Here is a 27586-nt window from a genome sequence, read left to right as displayed (position 1 = left end):
AATTTTCACATTTTGAACAGTTTCAGAATCAAACAGCATATTTTGGTCTTTATTCTAACAAATGATACAACCAAAAATTACTATTAGTGAAGGTAAGTTAAAAACATGGACCAGACAACTAGTAAAATGCAAAAAAGTGACGTTGTTTCCATGATAATTACAAATTGTAAGGAAAGTAAATGTGAAACTGCAGCATTACAGGAAATTTGTTAATACAGATTAAATAATGCAGTTATCCTTGCATGAATTACAAATCAAGAACAGACATTTAAAAAAACAGACAGTTGCTTTGAATATCAACTTAACAAGGTGGGTTTCCAGCACAAATATATCCCAAGTTTTTTGTAACAAATCATTTCAATACATAAATCAAGAATTGCAGTAAAGTGAGTACAGTGACTGGAACAGCAGCTCCTTGAGAGGAAAAAGAAAACTCATTCCCTTTGCCACAAATTAAAGCAATATTTTGGAAGACCAGTAAAACAGTTTGGTTAAGAAACAACCCCAGGAATTCTTTTGCAACAATTTCTTATTTCAGTTTACCAAAATGAATGGCTGTCTTAATACTCATTTGTAAAAAAAACCCTCACAGCCATCAGAAAGAAAAAAAAAAAAAAGTGAGATCCAGAAGAAGCAAAGCCCCCATCTCCCGCAGCCCTGGGCCAGAGGTTTCCTCCTCGCCAGGCGTCCCGCGCTCGGCTTCGCCTCCCCCCGGTACGGCGAGTGTCCCCCCGCCTGTGCCGCTCCCCTTCTGCACCCAAACGACACCCTCTGCCAACGGTGCTTTGAGGTCCCCGGACAGTCCCACGGCCCAGGGAGCAGTGGGCTGGGACCCCCTGCACAAATCTGTGTGTTCCCTCTGCAGGGGACCAGACCTGCCCTCAACACCCACCGTGGACTTAAGGAAAAAAAAACCATCAAAAATCAAGTTCTGCTAGATCAAACCTGCTAGGAAAATTAAATTCCACTGGCACAGCTGCGGGTCCCTCCACGCTGGGAACACTTCGCCCACCCCAGTGCTGCTCCAGTGCGGACACACCCATGTCACCAAACGCCAGTGCAATATGAACAGCCCCATAAGCAAAACAAGTTCGAGCGGGTAAAACATTTATATGGGTGTGAACAGTCAGCAAAGAACCGCCCCGAGGTCGGGCCACCCTCCCTTTGCGCCTGCTGAGTGCTACAGTTGTGCCAGGAGCTGAGTCCCAAAGTTAGGCTCAGCCTAACGTCCCTCCTGCCAATGGATTCCTGCAGCTGGCAGCGTATCCATCAGGAATCTGTGTCCCTACACTTCAAAGTTCCCAAACTCGGCACTAGGAATGTTTTAGACAGAAAACACATCACCGAAAGTTGGGAGGAAAGGGACCACGAAACACTTCACTGAGTTGTGAGGCTGTCGCAGGAATCTGGAAACAGTCACTGAACTGGAAAGGACAATCTGGCCGGAGCCGGATCGTTCAGCTCCATAGTAAGAAGAAAAGAAGCAGCTTTTCACCGTAACAACGTAAAAAGACTACAGGCAACCCAGTCTGTGCCCACTCCTCTCTGCCCACACTCCAAATAAGAGCAAGCCTTAATACAGCAACCCACTATAAAAAGTTTCTGCAAATCTTAAAATGTATCAAAGTTAGTAGGTGTGTAATCATGAAGGTTAAAAAAACCCCACAAAGTCTGCAGCCAGAGTCCATGGAAATCACAGAAAACATTTCCACAAACCGCAGTGGGCTTCGAGTCAGACACCTCATTTGTCCCCGGAACACGACACGGGCTGTTCTACAGGCAGACGGACACACAGAACCCTCCCTTTTCATGTGAGGCCACACGAAAAGCATTGTTCTTTTTTTAAGTCTAGAATCCAGTCCATTGCAGTCGCTAGATCACCTAAACCACACAGCGCCAGCTACGTGTGCTCCTTCCTACTCCAGCAAGCTCTGCAATGGCCACGTGGAGTAACCAGAAAAGCAGAGTTACACGAAACACGTGGTTCTTGCCCTGTAACACCAAGGAAAAGGATTTCTAACGTTCACCTTACGGAATTTTGCTGAAATTGCCACGCAACTCGGCACTCCCGTACAGCACCTGCACTCGCTTCCGCTTCCCACCCAGCACAAGACCCGATCTGGCGGCGCTACACAAAACGTTCTACCCCGCGACAGGCATCTGTAGAAGAGGGTGACAGGAGAAATCTGGATTTGGCCCCACGGACACTTAATCCTGACCTCCAGCACAGAGAGGAGAACTCGGTCTCTACGGCCATTCGGCCCTGGCCGCTCGGGGGGAGGATCTCAGCTGGTTCTAAGAGGAGCGTGAGGTGGGTGTCGACTCACACCAGAGATGTAAAACACGTCAGGAATTCATGACAACTTGGAAGGACAAGTTCTATCATTCCTACCCAATGTTCAACATCTGCTACTGATACAGTACTTCAAAAGTGATTACAATTCTACACTTCCCTTTGCTCCCCCCCCGCCCCCCCCCGATAGGTTTATTTCCGATTTGATTCTGAATTAACAACTCCAGTGTATTGATCACAGTCTGCAAAGTAAATGTTACTCACCCGTCTGACTGGCGGGTTTAGTTTAGAGAGGATCAACCTCACCGTCCCCTTCTCAGCTCCGCTGTACTTTGCTGACGGCGACTGGCTGGGACTCTGCTGTCGGAGCAGGTACCGATCTCCTCTAGAGCAGCCTCTTTGGGTTTTGTACGGATGGGTTCCCGAGGTTTTGAAAGAATGTCTGTGTCAGACGTGTACGTCCACGTCCTGTCTGTGCCTGACCACTCAGCTGTTATTGCCTTGGGACGAGCCATCTCCATTTATCACCTGCACGGTTAGTTAGGTTGGTTACCTTTACTAAGCATTGATGGTACTCTTTATCATAAAGTTTGATACTTAACTCTATTGATTTCCAGAAAAAGTTTTAACTACAGTGCACAAAGAATATAATTTTGAAAATATTTACATTTTTGTACAATTACACCACAGCACTTTAATCTAAATTTCTTAATACAAACAAATAGCACCATTAGCCTTTTGCACAAATTCTTTCTAACAAACCAAAAAGCTGGATTATTATTGTCAAATGAAGAGACTGGAACCACTTGGAATGAGAATAAACTCAAGAAGCCGGAGTACTGAAACGCCTACCTATTCAAAATAGCAAGAGGAAGGAAATTAATCTGGAAACATCCCAAGCATTTGCAAAGAAAATCTTCCAACGTGAGCCCTATTCAATGTGCACTACAATTAAACTAACTTCAAGAGAAACTTTTTCTTATGTGAAGATTTAATGCTTGAGCTTGTTGTTCTTGTGACTCTTTCTATGCATCCCGTGTTTCTGCAGGGCCGCTGAATACAAACATGAGATAACCCAGCTGATGCTCACCCAGTGTGGAGCAAGTCTCCCAAGTGGATGTGAAAAAAGAAGGAAAAAAGTGACCATTTCTAGCTAATGAACCTTCAAGCATGCTAACGAACACAGCGGCACGGAGGCAGCAGGGACTTCCGAGGCAGCAGGATGAAGAGGAGTTAAGTGCCGAGGCAGCGAGAGGAAGATGAAGGAAGAGCTCGGTGAGGAAGTTACGGGTTCAGAGAGGCAGAGAGCACCACGATGGGCTGCACTACGGTTCTAGAGGAGATACCTTATTCCCTGCAGAGCAAATGCTATTTCTGACGTGTAGTGCAGCATGAAAATGCAACTGTTTAATGGTTACCATTTGGTTCATTCCTCTACAGAAAATGCATTCCTTCTAATATACGTTCAACTAACATTCAAATTACTGAACTATACATAATGATACATAGTTTACAATTCATGAAAACAAAGCTTGAAAGAATATAATATGGTCAGCTTAAGTATGGTGGGATGTTTTATAGGGCTAATATCCAGCCAAGACATTTCAACTTTTATGCTAATGGTCCAAGAGTGCTTTTTGTATCACCAAGAAATGTAAAAAATTTAAAAACGAATGATAGTCCTCACAGCTGTTAAGTACTCTCCGGGTCATGGCGGTGTCAGACTACCACGCTTGCAGTACTGGATGTATAAAAGTGTGAACGACACATCAGGAGACTTGCTGTAAATCAGGAACTAGATTAGATGCCCATTACAGTATCAGTACATCAGCCATTTGATGCATGTTCCCTTTTCTTCTGAATTATTAAGTTTATCCCTTCCTTTACAACCCACTTTTCTATCTCTATCTGTGGGCTATTTGCATCCATTTGCTTTCACTGTGGTACGCTGGTATTGTTATTCACCCTTAACCTTCCAGTTTAGTTAGAGATCAGGGAAACGGCTGGGGTCCTCCTTGTAGTCATCAGGAATAGTGAAGATGGATTCATCAAATTCATCGTAACGGAACTCCTGAAAAGTCACAGTGGCTGTGATGGTGGGAAATACAGGAATATCTAGATAGGAAGCAAAATGGTACAATGAAGAGCAGAGAAATCCAGGCTTACCAGGAATTACCAACTCTTGCTTAAAAAGACCTGTAACTTCGGACTTGCTGAAGACATAGAAACTTGTTCAGTACTCTACACAGCGGTGATTCAAAGCTCTTAAAGGAGGCCGTTTAAAGAAAGTTATTTCAGAATATACTCCGATACCTGAGCGCAGAAGCAACACCCAACTCAATACACCATTCAGAAAACCATTAACATTATTAATTGAATGGTTTTCCTTCCCTGATGCCGACTGACGACGTGGAAACCAAGGTGCTGTGGGCACAGGGATTAATCTGTTAAAATGGAGGATGCTGGCTGAAGGTGATACAAGATAAAACCACCTTGTCACACGCAGGCTTCAGTTGAGCAAATCCACATGGAAAGACAAAGCTTTTTAACGTTTCCTTTACAATATAACCCTTTTCCAATTTGAATTGAGATTGAACACTTGAGTTATCCTCAAGAAAACTGTCTTGCCCGTGAACTATCTTAATAAGCTAAGCAAAAATTCAATCCTCAATAAACAGAGGAAATATGATGGGAAGTGCAATACAGTCTGTTCAGAACTGTCGAGCTTAAACAGCCTAAAACCAGTACGCAAGACATCCTGTAACACAAAAGGTGCTATTACTTTCTGGCATTTATCCTCTGATAAACTATATCACGAATAAATTGCTTTATAAGTTTCCATCTGTTAGAAGTGTAATAGTTTTCTATTTATCTATAAGTGAAAAATATATTACCAGTAACCCCTGAGGAAAAAGAAATAAGAAAATGCTACAAAATACTGAACTCATGACTGAGATCATCCATTAACACAAGGATAATCCAGCACATCTACCTTACCCTTACAGCAAGACCAGCATTAGGAAAATGCAAATTACAGAGCTCTCTTCCTGACTAGGGCTATACTCACCTCTCAGCTCCCCACTTCCTACCTGGTGTTACTCCACTAACTTAACTATGTTCTCTTGAAATCTACAGCAGCACATTCTTATGCAAGAGTTCTTTTCCAAAACTCAACAGAATTTTTGAACGTATTACATGAACAAGTACACACATTTTTGAAAATATAAAGCCACAAGAGTTGTTGTAGTCATCTTACCTAACTTGACAGGAAAGCCTGGTGGAAGCTTCATTTGAACAAATTCTCTAAGTTTGTTAAAGTGCTTGAAGGGTGCAATTACTTCTAAAACATTCAACAATCTGAAAAGGAAAACGGATTCATTACAAACTCTTGTTTCACACGCTTTCCCTCTAGAAAAGATAAAAATGACCCGAAGAGCAAGGTGATAAAGGAGGAGTTGAGAAACTGCATCATGCTTATAGATCTATCACCTTAGAGCTCCAGTATCAGCACCCTCACATCCAGTTTTGTGATCCATGCTGTATTGCCACAGGCCCACAAATAAACATCCAGATACTCATTTCTTGTCCTCCTTTTACACAGGAGACTGCAGCACATTGTACCACACCCTCTTCTCCATGGACATAAGGAACTCAACAGGGTTTTGTATTGGTTTAGGGGACATAACTGTGTGCTGAAACTTGTTCTGGGAAAGAACATTTCAGAATTCTGTAGAATCAGGCACACCAGTATGGTGACAGGTTAACGATAAACCTGCTGAAACCTCCGGCCTTATCGAGAAAGATAAACGCTTGGCCCTGCCAGTAACAGGCACACCAGCACTGAGGTCTCTAATTTTAACAGTTTACTTGCTTAACAGCATGACTTCAGTCACAGGTTTTAAACTGCCAAATTCCCATATCTGAAGATACAAAGAATTCTGCAGTTCATAAACACATTAAAGCATTTCCCGCACATAAATAACATCCATGGCTAATAATTTTGACTTACGATTCAATTCCTAAGGGAAATTCCTGGCTCATAGCTATCGTGGCTTTAAAGGTTTTCTTGCTTTCTTTGCAGACCAGCTCTCTACCCAGATGAGGAGCTCTGTAAGGGGGAGAAGAGAAAGACAGTCAGTTTTTCTCTCAGTAAAACCTTGCTTTTAAAGGAAGGAAGAAAAACGTCTTTAAGGAAGGAAAAAAGGAAATACTTTAAAAGTAAAAGCTGTACATAGTAAATTTTGATTTAGATTACTATGAGTTCTGCTAAATCAGTAGACAAGACAAAACCAGGGAAACGACTTAAGAAAAATCTTCAAATAATTCCTCATAAACATTAATAAACACTACAGAAAGACAACTACCCAGAAATGTATGTACAGCTGATTCCAGATGTTAATTAAAATAGTCTATCAAGTATCGAGTTGAACTAGAAAAAGGTTAATTTGCTTTCAGTCTAAAATATGAAACAGTCTCAGAGAAAGTGGAAAAGTTACTCTACTTCCACTGGAAGGCAACACTGGAAAACACAGGACAGAAAATTAGATTATAGGAGAGGAATAGACAGGTGATGAATAAGGTAACAGATCTTTTCCTCTTTTGCTTTGTATTAGCTAGAAACCTAGCTTTCCCATTAAACTCCCTTCAGTTAACCAGATTGTTTAACAAAGCAAAACCTTATATGCATACATATTTCTGCCCCAACAGCTGTTCAAGCATAACCTATTTATTCTGCTTGAATATTCATTCTATCTCAAATACATTAAAATTAAACTAGTCCAAAACAAACAAACAAACCAACCAACCAAACCCAAAAGCACCCCAGCAGAGATTCACATGCCTTTTTAGGAAGGCTGTACTGTAATACCATCATATTCCCCTGTAACATCTGACTCCAGGCCAGTCTAATACCTTTGGAGAAAGGACTTTTATGTGACACACTCAGTACATTTTATGGTCCTTCTACATCCAATAGCTAGACAGCATGCAGTCCGAGAAAATAAACTCAAGTGCTTGCATCTTCTACAAATGAAGCTACTGTAAGTTCATTATAGCTGTTTGCTACCTAGTTACACACCTAGAGGAGTATCCTGTAAAGAGCTGGCCAGTACTAGGAGATCTGTATGCCCTTGTATTCCCGACGTGTGCATTTCTGTACACTGCCACTGCTACTAGAGTCTCATTAAATCATAAACTTTTATTTTAAACATGGTGAATTGGATTATTTATTACTATCATAAGATAAATGAATTACAGCAATGAATTAGTCATAAAATCTTTGTTAAAAAAAATCCAGCTTAGATGTGTGTATTTTCAAAATGTTTAAATTTCAAGCCATGGGTATCAGGTAGATGCCCATCCAATATGTTTTTCACCAGCTGATGCCATAGTACTGTTTCCATGCACAGGTATCAGCTTCAGACGTTTCACAAGGCTGTGTAGGGACAGAACAAGGGGTGATGGTTTTAAACTGACAGAGGGCAGGTTTAGATTGGATCTGAGGAAGAAATTGTTCCCTGTGAGGGGGGGGGGCCCTGGCACAGGTTGCCCAGAGAAGCTGTGGCTGCCCCCTCCCTGGAAGGGTTCAAGGCCAGGTTGGACGGGGCTTTGGGCAACCTGGGCTAGTGGAAGGTGTCCCTGTCCAGGGCAGGGGGGTGGGACTGGATGGGCTTTGAGGTCCACCATCCAACCCAAACTATTCCATGACTCAGTGATTCCCAGCCAGCCTACTGAGGAATGTTAAACATCCGAGACATCAAACCCAGTGTTCCTCTGTCCCCAGAAAACTATGAACAAAAAGCATCCACAGACTAGAGAACACAAAAAAACCGCCCACCCCAAAAACCCCAAACCAATAATCTATGGAAGTTAATGTCAATAAACCAAAAATACTTACTTTCCATTTTCAGCAGATATGTACTCTTCCCATGTAATGGTATTGGGTGATGGCGGAGTAAGTGACTGCCGTCTGACGGGCTGTTCAGAAAAACATGGAAAAACATGTCTTAACTCTTTCGTCTTTCCTCATATTCTCTCAGAATTTTGCCATTCAAAGATATAACTGCACTACAAAGAACAGCAGCACAGTCTATCCAGTCTGCAGCTGACACTTCACTGGGATTTGCCATCTCCTGCCCTTGCTCTCAGAGTCTCCATTTAGGCATCTGGCCTCAAACTGTATTTTACATAAAGTTGGCTATTTCAATACATCAGCTAATCAGTTAATTCAAGTGTCTGAATGACAAGCAACAAAGCACAAGCTAATACAGAAATAAATTAATCATTTTTAAAAGGCTCTACGCGTGTTCCCAGATGACGTCTGGCTCATTCTGAATAGCTCTTGATTTCGTTGTGATAATAACAGGCTTAGTTCCATTTTAATGAAGCTAAAGGAAAACATGATTGAAAAGAAAACCAGAAAGGCATTCTAAACAACAAACATTTGGTCTAAAAGAAGTTCAAGTGGTCTGCCACAGCCAACCCCTTCATCTTTTACTAAGAGACAAATTAAGAATGAAACATCCAATATAATCACAGAAATTCCTCAATGTGTGCACTAATCAGGATAATTCATTAACGTATCACCGTGATTATACTTGTAGGTCATATTTATTATTTTAAAATTAAGACAATCAAAACAGAATAAAAACATCTACAGATTTTGATAAATGACTGGTGTGAAAGATTATTCTCCTATGCAGAAATTCACATACTGTGAAGAATTACTGAAGTATACCTCAAAATTTTGTTCCATTAAGTTGCCACCTTTACTCAGGCTCTCCATGATAGCTTTATTTCGAAGAATATCCTCCTCACTCAGATGTTCTCTTCTTTTCCTTGATTCTAATACAAGTCCATTAACCAAGTAGAAATCTGCCAAAAAGTTTCCTACTCTTTCCTGCACGAAAGGAATTGCACATTAATGATTCACAGAAGATAAAATAAAAACATTTAAATTCTTGGATATCCAAATGATTGCACTTCAGTGCAGTAACTTCAGGACTGAAATGTTATGATTTACACAACCAAGCACACAGCTGTCAGTGGACAATCCCAGTAAGGTACGTCCAGCACAAACACAACAACTCTGTCAGGAACAGGTATTTTATATCAATGGAAACTTTAAGACAGAAAAGATTGTTTAAGAATTTAAGAGTGGCCAAGGGAAATCTGAGTAAAATTCCCTTCAACAGCAAGCTGTGCTGAAGGATAATTTACACGTGTAGAACATGGATTTGGTACTCAAAAGGCAGGAAGTTCTGAAACACTAGCTCAGACGAAAACTTGCGATGAATGGCACTACCCAAACAGATCCAGATGAAAACAAACCCCTTCAGAGCTAGTCGCAACATCAGAATTTCTTACTCAAAGAAGTTACAACAGTGGCCGTTTCAATTTTTTTCACAGCTAAGAATCAGACTGATTCTTAGTCAGACTGGTAACACGGAAAGGGACACCCGATGGAAACTACCCAGAACACTCCCATCTCCCTGCGTTTCTGACACGGGAGCACACAGAATCCTCACTGCAGGCCCAGGAATTAATTTGCAGAGACCACCTACTCCTACAATAAATTAATTTTCAGTACAATCTCTTCTTCCCCCTGCCCAGTAGCTACAGTTTGTTACCTTTCTTCCAGGCTACTTTTTCCTGATGAAGGCAGTCCATCATATAGATTCTATGTGCTCAAACTAGTGACAATTGGGGGGGTGGGGGAGACATTTTTCCTCCATCCTGAACATCTTACTCTTTTACTCCTTATTTCTTCCCAACCACATCATCATAAGGCTGTCTGAACTACTCTGTCTCCAGTAATGCAGCCTGTGAAATTTTCCTTCCCACTTACCGTTTTGTCTTCTCGAAAAAGCCATCCCGTCTGGGCACGCGTGAAGGTAATCGATTTGGTTGATAACGTTGCAGAGTAAATATCACTGCTCATCAAAATGTCAACCTCCTCTTCTGTTTCCATCTCAGATTCCTAGAACAAAAATTCCCAAATACTAAATAGAACTTAATAATAATGATTACTAGTTCTAAAAAACCAACCAAACAAAAAAAACACTGACAACTTTGGAAGTTTTCCCAGAACTAGCATTTCCTAAATTTTCAAACTGTTTTATAGCAGCTCTGACCAGATGGTTACCAAATAGATTAATCTTAAATATTAACGCAAATAAAGCATCCAAGTGGGATTTCTCCAGCTCAGAGGTCACACCCTTTCCACAGGCAAAGATCCATACGCTGAAGTGACTGGTGCATAAAGCTCTGATTAAAAACTTGCCTAAACACAAAGTGTCCAAGGAGTCACACCCTTGCACTGTTAACTAAACTGGCCACGGAGTGACTAACCAGATGCAAAGCAGTGGCACGCAAGGTTGAAAACCCACCTGAGGACACCTAAATTAAGCCCACTGGAAAGACTAAAAGTAGCACGTGTCATAACTTAAAACATATTTGCCTATTCAGAATGATAAAAGACTTGTCCAAAAGATTCACATTCTAGCTTTTTCCTCACTTAGAAGTCTGTATTCAAAAGCACTGTTTTTTTTAAAACAAAATTTTATGTCGCCTATACAGCTTCAGTTGTAACAACTGAACAAAAAATTCTTTGGTTTGCATTTGTGGAGCTTGTTTGGGTCTTTTCGAGAGGCACTTTCTGTTTAATAAAGTCAGACTTCTGATGTGAAGTACAAGCTCGCGGTATTTCACACCCTGTATTCACACAGTCCTTTACCTCATGATGTATTCGCTGGTAAACTTTTTGTTCATTGTCTAAAACTACAAAAGATTCAGAGGGTGCGGCATCACCGTTAAAAATGAAGCTTAAATCCCCTCGTTGGCACTTCATGTCGGTAAAGTCTATGAGAGTTGTGTCCAGCCTGTGAAAATACACCAATACTTAGAAGAAGTTACCCATAAACACTCAAATACACTAGTAAGTTCAGTTTGCAAGCAGAAGCTTTTCTTTTTTCCCCTATCATAACCAAACACACTAAGGCCTAAGTTTTCATAGAATACTTCATAAGTGAAGCCTGGATGCAGAAATAAAAAAACCTGTTATTAACAATTAATAAGTTTCACATTATAACACCTCTACCATTAAAAATGCATTCCAAACTATTCTTATGCTAGCTTCATAGGAAAAGGTAAAGTCTTCTGAAGAAAACTTTATTTCAAAACTGCCAGCATGAGGACATGACAGAATTTATATAGCTGGCATGTGCTACACATTGAAAATACAACTACTCCATGGGATCAGCATCCTATTCTACAAGAAGCAGCCACCAATTTGAGTAAGAATATTAGGACATGACCCAAATTTTGAAGAGGACTATGAAAGAGACTGATTTTTTTTTTTTTTTATTTGACTTATTTTAGTTGCTATTTCTATTTTTTTCCCTCACCACCACAAAAGAAATGCTTCTGCTGACCTGAATAACTAGAAGAGGGAGCCAAGGACAAAGATCTCTCTAGCAATTCATACCCATTAGTGCTGCAATATTTCCTTCTTTAACAAGGATGGTTAAAGAACCTGAATTTAGTGACCACTTCAGCTCTAAGGGGTGACTGCTTAATACTCATCATATATTGGCCTGATTTCAAGAAAGAATCTGTTGCTATTTCTACTCAGCATTGTAACTCCCGGTCTCGTACAAGCAGAGCACATGGAAAAAAATGGTCTCAGGCTCAAATCTGACCTAAAAATTCACTTCACATGCCTATGCTAACGGCTTTAATAGAACAAAATCTTCTACAGGTTAAATCTTCTGAATCATATTGTTGACTTCTTGTTTGTTTTAAACTTTGGAACCTAAAGACAAGGACAGAAAACACATTTGAATCCAAATCCCCAAACTAAACCAGTTAAAGAGCCGAGCTTGGAAAGACTCCTGGAAGCACCCTATTGAGTTTGTGAATCTGTCCCATTAAGCATTTTAAAAAAGAGAAACTATACCACTTTTTTTACTACACAGACTCGAGAAGCAGCATTTCTCCACAAAATACTGAAAGTTCATTTATTTGAAGTTGTGTTAAAGATATCAAATTCCTATTTTTCAAATTAATCATTGCCATGTCTGGTAGATAAAGCCTTGTACAGCTTAATTGCTTTTGCTTTTTAAGTGACTCAGGAACTGAAGTTAAATTCAGATTTTCAAGAGAGAAAAAAAAAAGACGACTCTGAAGTTCAGACCTCTTCTTGCCCCTGAACACCTGTGTACAAACACAATGCTGTTTCACAAACGTTTGCAGAGTCCCCAGTGATTTCTTTCAGACCACACTGAACCCAGCGTTTTCACTAATGTGCAGATATTCATGACTTGGATACACACTGTAAAATCAGTACGTACCTGATATTTATACCTTGTTTGTGTATTTTACATGCATCAGAAGGCAGAATTCGGGAAAGTAAAGGCACTAAAGGTAGGGAGAGAGAATGCAATTAGGACATGGAGGTTCCTCTGCAAAGTATTTCTATAAAAACTACACATCAGTTTGAATCTTGATGTATTTTAATACAAATACAGCATACCCATTTTCCATCATAATCTCAATACAAATACAACTCACTAATACCAGGGTTATTTCTGTTCAATAACTGCAAAATCAATTTGTAATTGTACAGACTACTTTCAGCATCAGGACATAATTTGAAGTGTCCTTACCACAGCTGTATCATTTATAAATTCTAGTAACTCGTCTTCTAGATGTTTGAAATTTTAATTCTATGCTTTGATAGTTTACTTATATATTGTACCAACTGAAAGCCTAGCTACAATTAAAGCAGAACATCCACAAGCATTAAAAAAAAAAAAAATCCAACACACTAAGCTTAAAACATCAGGCAAACCACCAGTGGAGCTGGGAGCCAGTATAGTATTACGAGATAGATACGTGAGACTGCAGCTGCCCTTGGTCTAAAAAGGACCGTTTACTTTGTAGCAATAAAACTAATCCCACACAATGGCATTTCAACACTTTTTTCAAAATGAACTACAAAGAAATAAGAGCACCTGTAAAATGTAATTAGCCCAGAGGGCCAGTAATTGAGAAAGGCACTGCCCAGAGCATCTCTTTCCCTTCAAGAAAGAGAATACATAGAGAAAACTAAATAATGTAAACAGAGGGACAGTGAGACTCTGGGTAAACACCCCTGGAAGTTGGCTTTACCTCTGGCATCACTTCTGTGCGATGCCTGACTGCCACCATCACGCTCTGCAAGCCAGGCTGCAGCCTCATCACTAAGCAATGTCTTATCTCTACTCTCTTTTTTATGCTGACTCTTCCACGGAAAAGTCCACTCATTAAATGTGCAGCACACAGGAGGCCACCTAGAAAAATGAGGTGTTTGTTCCATATCTGTTCAACGTTTGACGGCAGCCTGGCTGCTCATTCCTCCTCTGGATACTGGAAGAGGCCTGCAGAGCAGCAAATACCACACCTCTAGAAAAGTATATCAAATTACTAACTTAAATTTCACCCAGTAACAGAAGGTATCACTGCCAATATTCTGACATAATTCAGACGTGTTGATCACTGTTCATAAATTTTTGCTAATTTATTTAGATTTTTCTTCTACAGATAAGAGGAGGTGGAAATTGAGAAAACACTAGATGTTATACAGTCACATAAAAGAAACATTAAGGTGACACTAGGGTTTGAAGAACCTACCATGTAGTTGCACTTAACCGACAATCACCATTCAGAGTACAGGCTGAAATTCAGGAAATTAAATGCCCCAAGTCCAGTTACCCAACTAACTTGTTCAAACAACTGCTCTACAGTGACACCAAATCCACCAGACAGAGACATTTTAATATTTCACTCTTCTAATAATCAATTTCTTAAAGTAAACAACAGCTTGTTCCCCCCCACATTGTGTCATTGGATTACAGAATAGAATCCAGCTCCAAAAATAAGCAAAAACAACTCAGCAAAAAAGTTGTCTGCCCTTTCTTTATTACTTAGATCTTGAGAAGGGGACTGTGAACCTTCCAACATGCAAACTAGAGAAGAATTTAAGCTTGAGAGAACAAGCCTGCTGAAGACTGATTATATTATCTCCCTATGAAAGGAATATGCAATTGCTTACCCCAACTTTGAAAATCCCAGTGAAGCTCTAGATAGAAGTCACCTAGCTGAGATGAAAAGAATATATTAACAAACCTTTTAGTCTAAATGACAACTGTACAATTTCCTGAAAGACAGCAGTTGTGTTCTGCAAAACAAAGAAAACTTTTCCTCTAATTTTAGTATTTGCATTTATACTGAACTTAAACATTTCTGAAGTTTTAACTAGAGTAGAATCAATAATGATAAATTACATAACTCATTTGAGCTACCCATTTTAAACTATTTTTTTAAAATAATAATTTACACAGCTATTAAGCTGTGGATTGTAAAAGATTTATTGTAAATATGTGTTTAAAAAAAGGCCTGTGGAGCTCTTTGCTTGCTTTGTTTGGTCACATGCAATCCCATAGAATTTTATGTTCTGACTTAAATTAACAAGTCAAGTTTCAGCTAGGAGTATCCACACGCACAGATTTCAATTTGCCTTCTGGAAATATGCTTAAGTCATCACATAAAAATTAATCTACCTCCATAAACACAGGCTGGCCAACTCCTTTGAACTGTATGCAAAGCAAAAGAAAAGTACGGGGTGACTTGACTAAAATTAGCAAACATTGGTACTACACTGAGGTAGCCACATACTTCCACTCCATGCAAAAAGAAAAATAGGCAACTCTAGGCCAGGTCTTGCACCAGCAGGAATAAGGAACAGCAGAGCTGGTTTAGTAAGGCTCTGTCTGCTTTCTGTTTGCTCTCACACAAAACCAGAAAGCTTTTCACTTCTAGACAGGCAGCAGTTGGTTTTTTTTTCTTGGACCAATGAGAAACGTAGGAACACTGGCAGAGGGTATTCATAGGGTGTATTGCTGACGCAGTTCAGCTCAACTTTTCAGATGTTTGGTTTAAGATAAATAGTTGGTTTTCTACAAACCTATTCATATTTTACCACTTGACTAGGCAGGAGAAGCTCACCCCACCTAAAGGGAAATAAACACCTCCGTTTTATAAGCACAGTTTTAGCACACTAGCAGCAGTTTGAAGCAGAGGAAACTGAGCTTTTCTTCTTGGTTTCCCTAAACTGAGGAATGTTTCACTGTGCTCAAGAATTGGCTGCTGCATGTAGATGGAGAATTAAACCAAAAAAATCTCTTTGGTTACTAAGCAAGAAAAGAAAGTGTCATTCATGACTAAACAAAACCAGTAGATTGTTCACCAAAACAGAAGATTTAAGAAAGCCTTAAAAAATCTAATGAAATAAATGCAGATTAAAAATACATTCTTTAACTTTTAGATTACAAAGAAGATGCAGGTCTGCCTTACATAAACCTTTTTATTTTAATTTCTAAAAGTTGAGAAGGAAGTATTATCTTAAAAGTACACATAATTCTCTGACCTCTTAAAACGGACACTGTAAGCCAAGATGCTACTAAGAGCAAAAGAGATCTGTAAAAGCAAGTAAAAAAACCTTTTTTTACAGTTTGCCAGAGCATCCATATGAAGAACATAAGCCACTGCTCTCCATCACACTGTGTTTTTGTCAACACAACTGCCTTGCACGTACCTCTTTCAGGGCTTTTAATAATCGAGGTCGCTTTTCTTCAACACTTTCCCTGGACTGCTGTTTAAGCTTCCTTAGGAGTGCTGTAACTAAACAGAAATTAACTATAAGGTAAATATATTCTACCTTTTCCTTAACTACACGTTAGTGACATTATTTGACATCTTAAAGAAAAAACAATGCAAATGTAACATTTCATGAGACTTTGGAGAAATTCACTTCAGGTTATAGTAATTATACATAGCCTACTCTGATCACAACAGGAAGAAAAGCCTCGATAATTGTTTATAATATAAAGCATACAATTATGTCAAGAGGTCTTTTACACATGTACTAGTAAACATGTGGGTACACTCGTATATTATTGAACAGGAGCCTACAGACTGGCATAACATCTACTCCCACTGAGAAAACTCTTTAGTAGTGAGGAGCTGACATGCAGAATGTTGTTAGTATATTACAAACTAGTGCATTAATTATATTAATAATATGTTTACATATATATAGTGAGTTTTCTGCAATGGGACATGGTAATACCAAATACTATTAACATCCAGTAGTGAGCAGCGTTAGAATAATTTTCCCTTTACTACTTCATATCTGAAGTGAATAAATATTTGCCTACTGGCCTGTTGAGATGCAACATAAAAGCAATATCCCACTGCCAACCAATACATCCAATCTCCATACAACCACACGGAGCAGTTCCAATTAAGACGATCCCATACCGCTAAAACCCATTCTGAGCTTGTAACTCCCATTTTAAATACAGAATGCTAGTTTACAGCTTTTACAGTCACTTTAAACAAAATCTTAATTCTACTTAGTATTATGTATCCTAATGCAATTTCTTTCTTATCAAGAAAATGGGTATGTGTAGAGCTTGCTCTATCACATTTAGATATAAAAAAGTTCAGTTGATTAAGACAAACTCTTCAGAGAACTAAAACTAGAGTATTATAAAAACCCCTAGCTTGAAAACCTTTGTTTTCCTGTTCTGAATGAGGCCTCAATTTCTCATTAATTGGGAAGCAGAAGTTCTTACTCATTTGTCTGTCTCCATAGCTGATGGCTTCTGCAAGAGGGCTCCATCCCTGAGCATTTTTCACCTTTACTGGAGCATTGTGGGCTAAAAGCAAGTGGGCACATTCTGTAACAAAATAGTAGTAATTATTCACAGTAAGTATCAAGGATGTAGCAATATCATTCATAATAAAGGAAACAATAATAAAGCAGAAGTAGTAATTTCCAATATATTAAACAGTTTATCAAAATACATATCTGGATTCTGACTCAAACCTTAAACAAAGCATTTATGTAAGTACTTACAGCACTTCCCTGTTAATCATTAGCACTGAAAACATAATTGGTGATCAACCACCAATTACATAACCACTGAAGAAACATCCCTTCTGCTTTAGGTTTTTCTTTTTACAAAGCCATATTTCTGTATGTGCACTTAAACACACACACACGACTATATGGCAATTATGTTTAAAACATTACATCAGCTCTCTCCACCTAACGCACAAAGCCACATACCAAGACACACTTCCCGGCCTTCCTCACGCAGAAGTTGTGCACCGTCCTCCCCCTCTGTACTGCAAACCCCCTTCGCCCAAAGGCCAGCGGCGACCTGATCTGCTGGAAAGGAGACACAGCTTGGGGAGCTCTCACACACCACATGTACGGGAGGCAGAGGGGAAGCTGCAGCACTAACACATCCCTACGTGCTGCACCACCGCGCGGTAACACGGCATCCCAAGCAGGGAAAGGAGCACGCTCTGACCTAGGAAAGCCTCAGAATATGTGCAAAACCAGCTGTACAAGTAACAGGTGTTGTAGGACGAACACCACGGATATCCGGAGCACTGGTAACAGAGCACACAACTCATGGACCCATGCTCCTTCAATAATGCTGCTATGTGCTTCATTTTTCATCGGCAGCATCGGTAAGAGCGTGCATCAGTGCTCTCACGCTGTGCTGATAAAGCAACGGTAACATCTCAAAGCCACGCGAGTTCCCAGCAGAGTCACAGCTCAACCTGCACTCCCTTCCCTGTCTACGGGTAAAAGGTGACGGTGGAATGATGAACAGTCCTTAAAATTAAGGGGAGAAGAAAGCTTTTACTGTTTCCATGTTTTAAATAAGCTGTGCTCGTTTGAAACGGTTCTTCAGTTTCTAACTACAGAAAGTTTCCTCACCACATCTCATTAAAAGCAACCCGTCCCATCTGCAAATGACGGAGCAGCTCCCAGCTGGGGCTGCGGGCTGAAGAGATGTCTCATCACCAACAGGACGGGCAGGCATGACAGACAGAGGAACTTCCTGGGTTATTCTCCTACTCTAGGTGTTACAGGAAACCGTACGAGTCGTTCCAGATGCAACAATCCTGAGTCACTGGCAAGCACAGTGTTTGGAAAGGAAGAGATACTTCACTGGTGAATATACTATCTTCTGTGGCAAATAAACAAAAGCCCTGACTACTCTGTCAGCAAACACAGAGAGGTATTTTTATGGTTGCTTAAATACAGCACCTAACAATAACAACACTGTACAGTGAGCAGGCAAATAAGCTTGCGTTCACCAGCCAGATTACATTTTCAGTTAAACAAACAGGATGTAAGTTCACCCTGCACTTCAGAAAAGGCCAGCTCTAATGCTGCTCTATCCAGCTGAGCAGCCTGTATACATCACCCCAGAAAGACAGAGAACTGACCTTCGACAGCAACGAGACAAACAAGGTAGGAAAGGACCTGGGGTTCTCAGCAGATCAACGACTACGCAGGATTCAAAGTCGAGACAGTAAAAGCAGGTATTGTGGGGATGTGTCACACACAAATAGCCCTGCTCCAGGCAAGCCAGCCAAAGGCTCATCGTGAGCACCCTGAAGGATTTACACACAGGGTGACCGACTAGAAGCCAAGAGGTGAACTGCAAACTGAAATCTAAAACGTGCAGGCAATGAGAAAAGGAGCAGAGGGAAGAAATGTATCTCCTCACTCTACTGTTCACAAGGATAACTCCTGTTCAAGGAACCTGTCAGCACTGAATAGATGACTTTTATCTTGGAGCTGAAACAACCAAATTTTAAGAGAGACTTAGAATAAATATTCAACCATATTGAATTAAAGTTGGTAAACTATCAGTTTTATCTGAAGAAGCATCTTCGATCAAAACTGTTTGTATTTATTAATGTGGTATGATACTGTTGTTGCTATATGGGAAGTGTCCCTTCATGTCAGCTAATCGCCTTTTAACCAAAAACACACAACCCCTTCTACATCCAACAGGGCAAAACTTGTAAATATTTAACTGATGACTGTGACAAACTAAAGCTTGAAACAAACACCGCAATAAGGCACAACAGAAGTCGTACACAGAGCTGATCATCGTTGCTTGAAAACACAGAGTAAGCAGTTACAAAAGTAAAATCTACCTCAAAGAAAAATGCCTTATTTAAGGCTGAGAAATTAAAGAAAGGCTTCTGCCTGGTTCCTTCTGTCATTCCAAGCCCCTAGTCTAGGATCCTCGCTGGGAAACAGACGTTCTGATAAAGCACCAGCTTTCACAAGTTGAAAAAACCTTCTATCTGTGACTTCTAGCAGGCAGGCACTGGTATAACATATTTGCCTCACTGCTGTCTCAAAAAGTTTTTGCATGTCTTCTTTTTCTTTTCTTCTTTTTTTTTTTAAATTTAGAAAGTATCACAGGCTAGACCAATACTGGCAGATTCCAGCAAGCTCTACTGCTGCTTCTGCATAAACCACCTCTCTTCCCTCTTCCTTCAAAATTACTTTCCACTCTCTCAACTATCTTAGATCACTTCATAGGTTTCACCAAAGTATCCTAAGAGAACTAATTGCATTTCCTGCCTTCCCCTCTCCAAATCTGCCAGTTGTTTCAGTTCACAACAGCTCTTCCACAGAGCAGAACCACGGACTGGGCACAGGACTCACACAGCTGAATGAAACCCAGCCGTTCCTGTTTCAGTAGGGAAAAAGAATTTTACTGTCACAGAGACTGAACAGTCATACTCCAGGTTTCTTCCCAGTCTTGAAACATGTCTATCTCTATACTTTCTATTTGAGGTAGGAATTTAAATCCTGAGCCCTCGTGACTCAAAGGCTGCACAGTCCTGTGCCCTGCCTAGGGCAGCCTCAACATGTGAAGAAACAGCGAGGCAGGACTTCGAATCAAGTGAGGGAAGGAGCATGAAAAAGCGGGTGAGCCGTTACATTTCCACTCAGAGTCATTCTATTCTAGAGGATGTTATCCTGATTCACTTCACTGGGAAAAAGCTAACCGGGGTTGTTCAATACCTCTAGCGAGCAGATCAGCTACACGCACGGTGACACTAACAACCAGAAAAGTGCTGACAGAGAAAGGGTATCATCACACAAACAGAAATTAATAACCTTTCTGTACCACGAATGAATTGCACATTATGACAGAGATCTGCCTGGATCGAGGCCCCTGCCTACACATACTGAATATATCCCTCCACTCCCACTGTCGGGACCCCAAAGGAGAAGCCCGCATCCACATGCTTCGAGGTACTTCTCAATCTTCTATGACATTCCAAGTTTCCTGTTTCCTTCTAACTCTGCAAAAAGCGAGGAGCTGCGTCCACCCACTGTTCTTGTTCCAGGCCCATGAAGAGCCCCACTGCTCCAACTCCTTGCCACCTACCCCATTCGCTCCCCAGCTCCCTGACTTTGGCCTAAAGAACAGCTCTCATTTCTTCTCCAGCTTTCCTCTTCTAAATCTGCATGGCATCTTCTTTTCAGAAAACCTCAACTCTGAACTAGCTTGAAACACATGATCATGTTCAGGAAAATTGAAAAATCTTTTTTTTCCTCTTGCCCCTAAGTCTTCAGGCTAATTTAAGAGCTAACAAAATTGATGGGTTTTACCTACCTTTATGTCCCAACATCACAGCAAGATGTAAAGGAGTGTTTCCTAAAATAAATAATAGAAATAAAAATGTATTAGATTCAAGGTAACAGAATCCACTGCAAGTCCTTCAGGCATCTGCTCATCCAACTCAAACGCTACGTGTTAAGGAACTTGAGTTACATGACCTAACCAAGGAACACACCAGAGCCGTTACATTTATTTTCACAAGTATAATCCAAATGTTTGCTTAGAAAAATGTATCTGAAACACATTTCATGAGCTTTTTTTTTAATGACATCTTGGAACCTACTCCAGCCAAAGAGGTCCAACTGTATCCTCAAGAAAGAGATAACCCAAACCTCTGTGCTTACCATGGTCTGAAAAGTCTGATATTTTACAAAGAATGACGTATCTAGGTTAAAAGCTACTCAAAGATATGATACTGATTAAAATTTTAAGAGCCTATTAATTTTTCAAAGATTTAGTACAAATTTTTTACTAATACAGTATTGGACAGATTGCAAAGTAACAATAACTTCACTACAAAAAAGCTTGTTGGCTATTTTAATGCCTTGTTTCCAAAGAAAGCTTCCAAGGTTATTAGCAGATACTACAAACATGACCCTATTTTCCTGGCTCTGCAGATGACACATTTTGAACTTCTGTTCTTAAATATGCACTGTAAGGTACAGAGAGTTATTTTTCTGGATTAATGCTGCCACCAGAATTCTGACACATTTCATTAATGTAGCTTAAGGACGCAAAATTCTTCCCTTTAATTGTATTACTCTGTTTATATGTTTAAACACTTTCTTAGTGGAGTTAACAGAAAAATTGATGGAAAACAAATTTCTTTTGCAACTATAACAAACGCACGTGATTTGAGGGTTATTTTACAGTATCACGTTAGCAATAAGTACTTGCTAGATGCAAAGGATGATGTACTGTACATCTAAAAGATGCAATCCAAAACACTGAGAGGCTGCTGTAGAAAGTCAGTGCCAGCACACTGCAGTATCATGAAATCTCCGATCAAGATAGGCGAGCAGGCAGAGTTTCTAAGCGGTTTTGAATGAGCTGTTATTCAACATACAGTACAAATTATTCTTGCGGGTCACTAGCAACAGCAGACAGCTACATCCTAGTTCATTATGCACACTCTAAGCTAACCTCAAATTTTCTATTAATAGATTTTGTAACATCTGTGAGCCAAAACATAATTTAGAATACTGGATGCAGCCATTCTTTGTTAAGTGACTGAAATAAGAACGTTACTGAGGAACAAACTCGAGAACGAGCCAAACCATGTACTCAGAAAATTCAAATTAGGCAAGCCAAGGGTAAACATTTTCCTCACCTTATCAAGCACTGAAACAAGATATATATATATATAAATAGCTTTACACTGAGTTTTCTCTTACATTAATAAACCTTAAAATTTAAAAAAACACCCCACCTTCCAAATGGTGAATAAAACAGAGCCAGACAGCTCCAGTAGCTATGACAGCTCAGCATAATGGCAAGAAACAACAAAATGAGAGCTAGCCAGACCCCTGACAGCCTTCCCGAGAACTTTGTCAGATTTCATTCAGCCAATAAGCAGAAAGCGCAGTTGTGCGATAACACAGATCATTTCAAAACTCTTCTGGATGAGGTTCTGAGCAACCTCATCTAACTCCGGTGTTATCTGTGCTCCGAGCAGGAGGTTGGACTAGATCATCTCCAGAGAGCTCTTCCAGCATAGGTTTTTCCTTGACTCAACGATCATCTGCCCACTGAGAAGTATGCAATTCAAAAATTAGGTAGGAAACTTGGATACAGCAGACCAGGGGGAGAGAAAGAGCAGCACGCAGAAAAGAGGAGCATGCAGAATAACTAATAAAGCGCAGAAACTAGAATCTATCAATTCCAGAAGGAAAAAAAAAAAAGCTATTTAGGAGGAAGCTGAAAAGAGGTGACAACCTGCTTCCTGGTCTTTAGCCAGTAAGTGCCTGGCAAGGAGAAGTCTATGGTTTAACAAACACCTGTGAAAGAAAGAGGTTAGCTGGTGTGCCAAAGGGAGAGGAGCCACACAAACAGGTGACCCAAGAAAGCACTTTAGGAAAGGGGGTAAGAAGGAGGGGCAACGCAAGCACGTAGAAAAGGGACATTATGAAACTTGGGAAAAAAAGACTGTAGCTCCTCCTGTTCTGGGGTACCTGCCTAGCCAGGCCTTTTTCTCCCTGCCTGTGATAAACTCCTCTCCAGACAGCCCTCACCCCAGAGCAGCCACGCTCAGTGAGCAGGGCCGCAAGGCAAAGCAGGACTGCGGACGGAGCAGCCTAACAACGCACACGCAGCACGCAATAACCTCACGGACATTTTTATTCCATCGAAATTCCACTGCTACTTTATAAGAGTACCTCCCTGACCTCCTCCCTGAAGGAAAACAGTCTCAGCAAGAGCTGAGATGCAACATGAGCTTTGGCACATCTCAAAATCAAACCCAGAACAGCATTTTGTACAGTTCCATCACTAAAAATCTGTCTTAAGATCTGAGAAACCTGGGGAGGTCTTGATGCTCTTTGGGCCAAACAAAACAGGTTTTATCAGTAGTGAATTTAACTCTGACTTATCAAAATAAGCCATCCAAACTGTGTAAGGTTGTACATCACAAAACAAAGCCATGATGGTGAGGAATCACTCAGCTCATAGAACGTCTCCATGCAATCCTCAGGCTCTTCCTCCCAAGCAGAAAGGCTCCTTTTGTTTAATCCCAGTCTTAAGCAGAGGTAAGCTTTTGTTCTGCCCAGGAAAACAGAGGGAAGACAAATGCTTTGGAAAAGATGAGACCAGTGCTGCTGCAGTCTCCCATTCAGCAACAACTGCCAACCATCCCGACTGAGCAGCGGCACGTAGCAGGGTGCGAAGTGGGCAGCAGCCAAAGCTTCACATCTTTCCTGTCATTTCAGAAACCCGGCTGGCCGGCAGCACAGCGGGACAGGTTAACTTCTACTCCGCTGGGGGAGACGGGATCTGAAAATGTAAACCTGACCCCAGCAGCTGCTGAAACAGAGCCACACTGTCACACTCTTGCTAGCACGTGGATGATAAAAGTCCCAGGCGGATAAATTAATCAGTACCAGTATTTACAGGACTCAAAGGGAACCACTCCACTGGAATTCTACTGCACTGCAACCTCAAGTTCCACCGATCCTGAAACACAAATCACGTCAAGTTGCTTCATCAGGGCAAGAACAGCTGCGGCTCCTCTAGAATGTTCACTACCCAGAGTGTACAGAGTAACGCTAGGTAAAATTAGTCTGATGGAAAAAAAAATGGTGAGCTTTAACAGTAATCAATTTTTCCTAGCCAGTGCACAGCACAACTAAGCGTTTCTGCCAGGATAGGCAGGAGAGGGCAGTTTCACTTCATTCAGTGGCACAGATGGTTGGAACAGCTCAAGGTTTTCAAGGAACCACAGCACAAGCCACAGCAGTAAGTGTTAGATGCCATGAAAACAAGTAGCTTTACAGGAGACAGTGGTTGGAAAGAGAGAGAAGGGTGCAAATACACAACTATTTTGTTTACCTACGTGAGAGAGCTGTAATAAAAAGGGCACTGTAAATAATTAAGTGGCTGACGTGTACTTTTGATGACTTCTATGCAATTTAATGATAACGTGTTTGATATGATCATTTCTCCACACTGACTAGAACATGAACGGGCACATATCTGAACAGTGGCAATCAAATTCATTCTCTTTTGACTTGATTCACCATATAAACAAATCCCATCTTTCCTTTCCATCTAAAGACAGCTTCATCAGTATCTATAGCTTTGGGAAACGAGCATACACACTTCCCTCCCCGAGTCACACAGCCTACAGGGTCTTATTCCAAGAAAGCAGCGATACAACAGCGCCTGAACTCCTGCATGCCCTGGATGTGCACGTGCAAACCAAAACCGTTTGCACAAAACTGCACAGAAAATACACCACTTGTCCGCACGCGTGTGCGTAGCTTTCAACCTTTCGTTAGGCATCTGGCACACCTACGAGGAAGCTGAGTCTGTTTTCCAAGAATAATTCAGGAAGATTTCTCTATTCCAGAATATAATGTGTTTTTATTCTGAATATATGTTTAAGCTCTTAAATGCCTATTATAGTAAAAATAAAAAGTAATCTAATAGGTATACATACAAGCTTCTCTCAAGAAACTCATCGGTTTTTTGGAATAATGATACTGGCCCTCCGACAGGTCATGTTTTTTGAGGTTAATTTAGAGAGCGAGGCAGGCTGCACTCAATTTCCTGACACAGCCAGTGTTTGTTTTATCAGAACACCAAGAGTTTAACATTCTATGGGACTTGGCTTTTCTGCACTTAACCTCACAGTAAAAATGGGACTGAATTATAAACAATAACTGTTACTAGAAGTTCTTTCTCCCCTCTGTCACTTCCCTATCATTTACTAGGATTTGTCTGGTTTATTTCTGAGTATAATTGTAAGCTGAAGTTATCTACCCCAAATAACTCACAATTCAAATATGTAAACAAGTGACAGATGGATTCAGGCAGAAAGAAAACAATAACAAGGAAATATTAGTCAGGCCTTTGGTATGTCAGGACAGCAAGGGTTTTGTTGTTGGGGGTTTTTTTTGAAAACTTAATAGTAAAGGAACAATTAAAGTAAAAACTTGGAGGAAGATGGTAAGACACAAATCCCCAAACCTTTCCTACTGCAAACAGCACCAGAAAAGCAGAAAGATGCTTATTTGAATTTTTTAATAGATATATATGTGCGTGGATATATATATTTAAAAAAGGATGGTATCAATGATTGTGACACACATTGAAGATGTTAGCACAGTAAGATGGATCAGGAAGTGCCTTCAAAGTAAAAATATTAAACTTCTGATGATGAGTTATTTGATGAGGAATTGGAGGAGGTGTAGGGGAGAAGTCAGCAGAAGTCAGCAGGAGGGATATACTGAGAAAATTTCTTCCTATGTTGCTTTCATTCTACCCATATTGGCTGCAACGTTTGGAATGAAGATGACAAGATAAATATATCTGTAGCTATCTTTATAACGCACTTAGAAAAACGTTATGACAGTTGTAAGAAATACTCCTCCCTGTCTTGAGAAAATTGAGCTGTGTATTACTCTGCATACATTAGTTCGTGTTTCGGAGTGCCTAACATTATCATGGACATGGCTTTTAATTTCCAATTACATTATTCTTCCCATCGTACCAATCCCAAAGATTGCTCTACCTTAATGTTCTTTCTTATTTTACATAACGCAATTAAGTAAAACAAAGGGAATATTTATCTCTTAATCAGAAAAAGAGCATAACTGTACCCTTTAATCACAACTTCTCCAGACACCACATACGGTATAAGTTAGCATTCTCCAGCAGAAACGTATCATGTTACTCTTGAAATAGGTAGGAAACGTGGAGATGAAAACTAGCCATGAAACTTAAGCTGACTTGACAGGCTGATTTATTTTTTAACAACGTGGAAGATTCCTCAAATTAAACATACTATTTTAAAACGTTCTAGCAAGATTTTAAATATTTATGCATCACAGAGTAGCATGGGGATCATATTTCTACCTCTGCTACCGCCACTTCTACGTCCCAAGCTTGCAGAGGAGCAGAAAACAAGAGCCTGGCTCTTTCAAATCCCAGAACTAAAGCATTTTAAAAAAATAATTTAAAAAAATTTTGTTCTGTTGTTGGTTTTTTTTTTTTTTAGCCTGAGGAAAAATCAAAGACAGTTCCACCCACAGCCAAAGGAACCCCTCGGGAGCGCGCTCTGAAAGCAAACAGGTGACAGTTCAGGCACATTGAGAAAATACTATTTTTTTTTTGAAAACGAAGTAGGTTTTCGGACATGAAGCAACACCGGGTAAGAGGAAGCTCTCCCAGCATTACGCTGTTACAAAAGCCGGTGCCGTGCTCGCTCACGTTGCGAAAATCCCAAGAATTTCCCGAAGCCCGCGGCCGCGCTGCCCCGCGGACCCCGACGCCGCTTGCACTCCCGCCAACCGCCCCGGCGCCGGGAGGGAAACCCCGGAGGCGCCTCGGCAAACGGGGACGGGCTCTGCGGCCGGGCCCGAGCGAGAGGCGAGGCCGCGGCCCCCACGGGAGCTCCCGCCGCCTCCCGCCCGCCGGGCCCGGGCCAGGCCCGCTCCCCCCCCGCTCCCGCTCACCGTGACTGTCCTTCTGGCTGATGCCCTGGGTGCGGATGAGGGCCGAGAGCCGCCTCACGTCCCCCTTGAAGACGCACTCGTGGACGGGGAAGTGCGCCGGGCACTTGTCGGGCTCCGCGGGCGGGCCGGTCCCGCCGGCCGCCGGCCCCCCCTTCAGCGGCAGCCGGTGGTGGTGGTTGCTAAAGATGCGGTGGCCCCCGGCCCGGCCGCCCTTGCCGCTGCTCCCGCGCCCCCCGGTGAAGATGCCTCCGGGCGCGGCGGCCGCCTCCTCCTCGCCGGGCGCCAGCAGGTCCCCGTCCTCCTTGCTGGGCTTGTGGTCCCTGCGCAGCGAGCGCAGCTTCTCTCCGGTCATCGCCAGCGGCGGCCCCGCGCCCGGCGGGGCCCCGCCGGGAAAGCTGCCCGCAGCCGGGGGAGGGGAGGGGGCGTCGATGCGTTCAGAGCCGCGACGGCGAGTCCCGTCCCGTCGGCATCCCCCACCGGAAGCGCCCGGAGCCCGCCGCGCCGAGGAGGAGCCGCCCGCCCCTCCGCTCCCGCCCGCCCGCGGCCGCCCTGCTCAACGGCCCGGC

The 27586-nt window shown here is 41.5% G+C and overlaps 1 protein-coding gene across 3 annotated transcripts; it reads right to left on the bottom strand.

Annotated features, from left to right (window-relative positions):
- Positions 1–20: 20 nt before the first annotated feature.
- Positions 21–27586, bottom strand: ANKRD13C (ankyrin repeat domain 13C). Of its 3 annotated transcripts, none has more exons than XM_074831750.1 (14): positions 27021–27586; positions 20845–20886; positions 17466–17567; positions 16969–17073; positions 15927–16012; positions 14385–14430; positions 12643–12709; positions 11028–11172; positions 10140–10271; positions 9030–9191; positions 8190–8269; positions 6303–6401; positions 5550–5650; positions 21–4408 (listed from the first exon to the last, which is right to left on the bottom strand). In XM_074831750.1, exons 1-14 carry the CDS (start codon positions 27370–27372, stop codon positions 4278–4280), a joined length of 1650 nt encoding a protein of 549 aa, XP_074687851.1. In that variant the 5' UTR covers positions 27373–27586; the 3' UTR covers positions 21–4277. The 3 variants fall into 3 exon arrangements, with proteins under 3 accessions (XP_074687851.1, XP_074687852.1, XP_074687853.1); XM_074831751.1 differs by having other exon boundaries at positions 17466–17564; XM_074831752.1 differs by lacking the exon at positions 17466–17567.

The sequence above is a fragment of the Strix aluco genome, chromosome 8 (assembly GCF_031877795.1).
Source record: "Strix aluco isolate bStrAlu1 chromosome 8, bStrAlu1.hap1, whole genome shotgun sequence".
Classification (NCBI taxonomy): domain Eukaryota; kingdom Metazoa; phylum Chordata; class Aves; order Strigiformes; family Strigidae; genus Strix; species Strix aluco.
The sequence above is the reverse complement of the archived record's forward strand: the minus strand, read 5'-3'. Positions and strand labels throughout refer to the sequence as shown.

Excerpts from the sequence above, each read along its gene's own strand:
- ANKRD13C (XM_074831750.1), bottom strand. The coding sequence starts at position 27,372 with ATGACCGGAGAGAAGCTGCGCTCGCTGCGCAGGGACCACAAGCCCAGC. Across the intron at positions 17,074-17,465 it reads AGGCCGGGAAGTGTGTCTTG|AATGTGCCCACTTGCTTTTA; the intron begins GTATGTGGCTTT and ends ATTTTGTTACAG. Across the intron at positions 16,013-16,968 it reads CTATGGAGACAGACAAATGA|TTACAGCACTCCTAAGGAAG; the intron begins GTAAGAACTTCT and ends ATTTCTGTTTAG.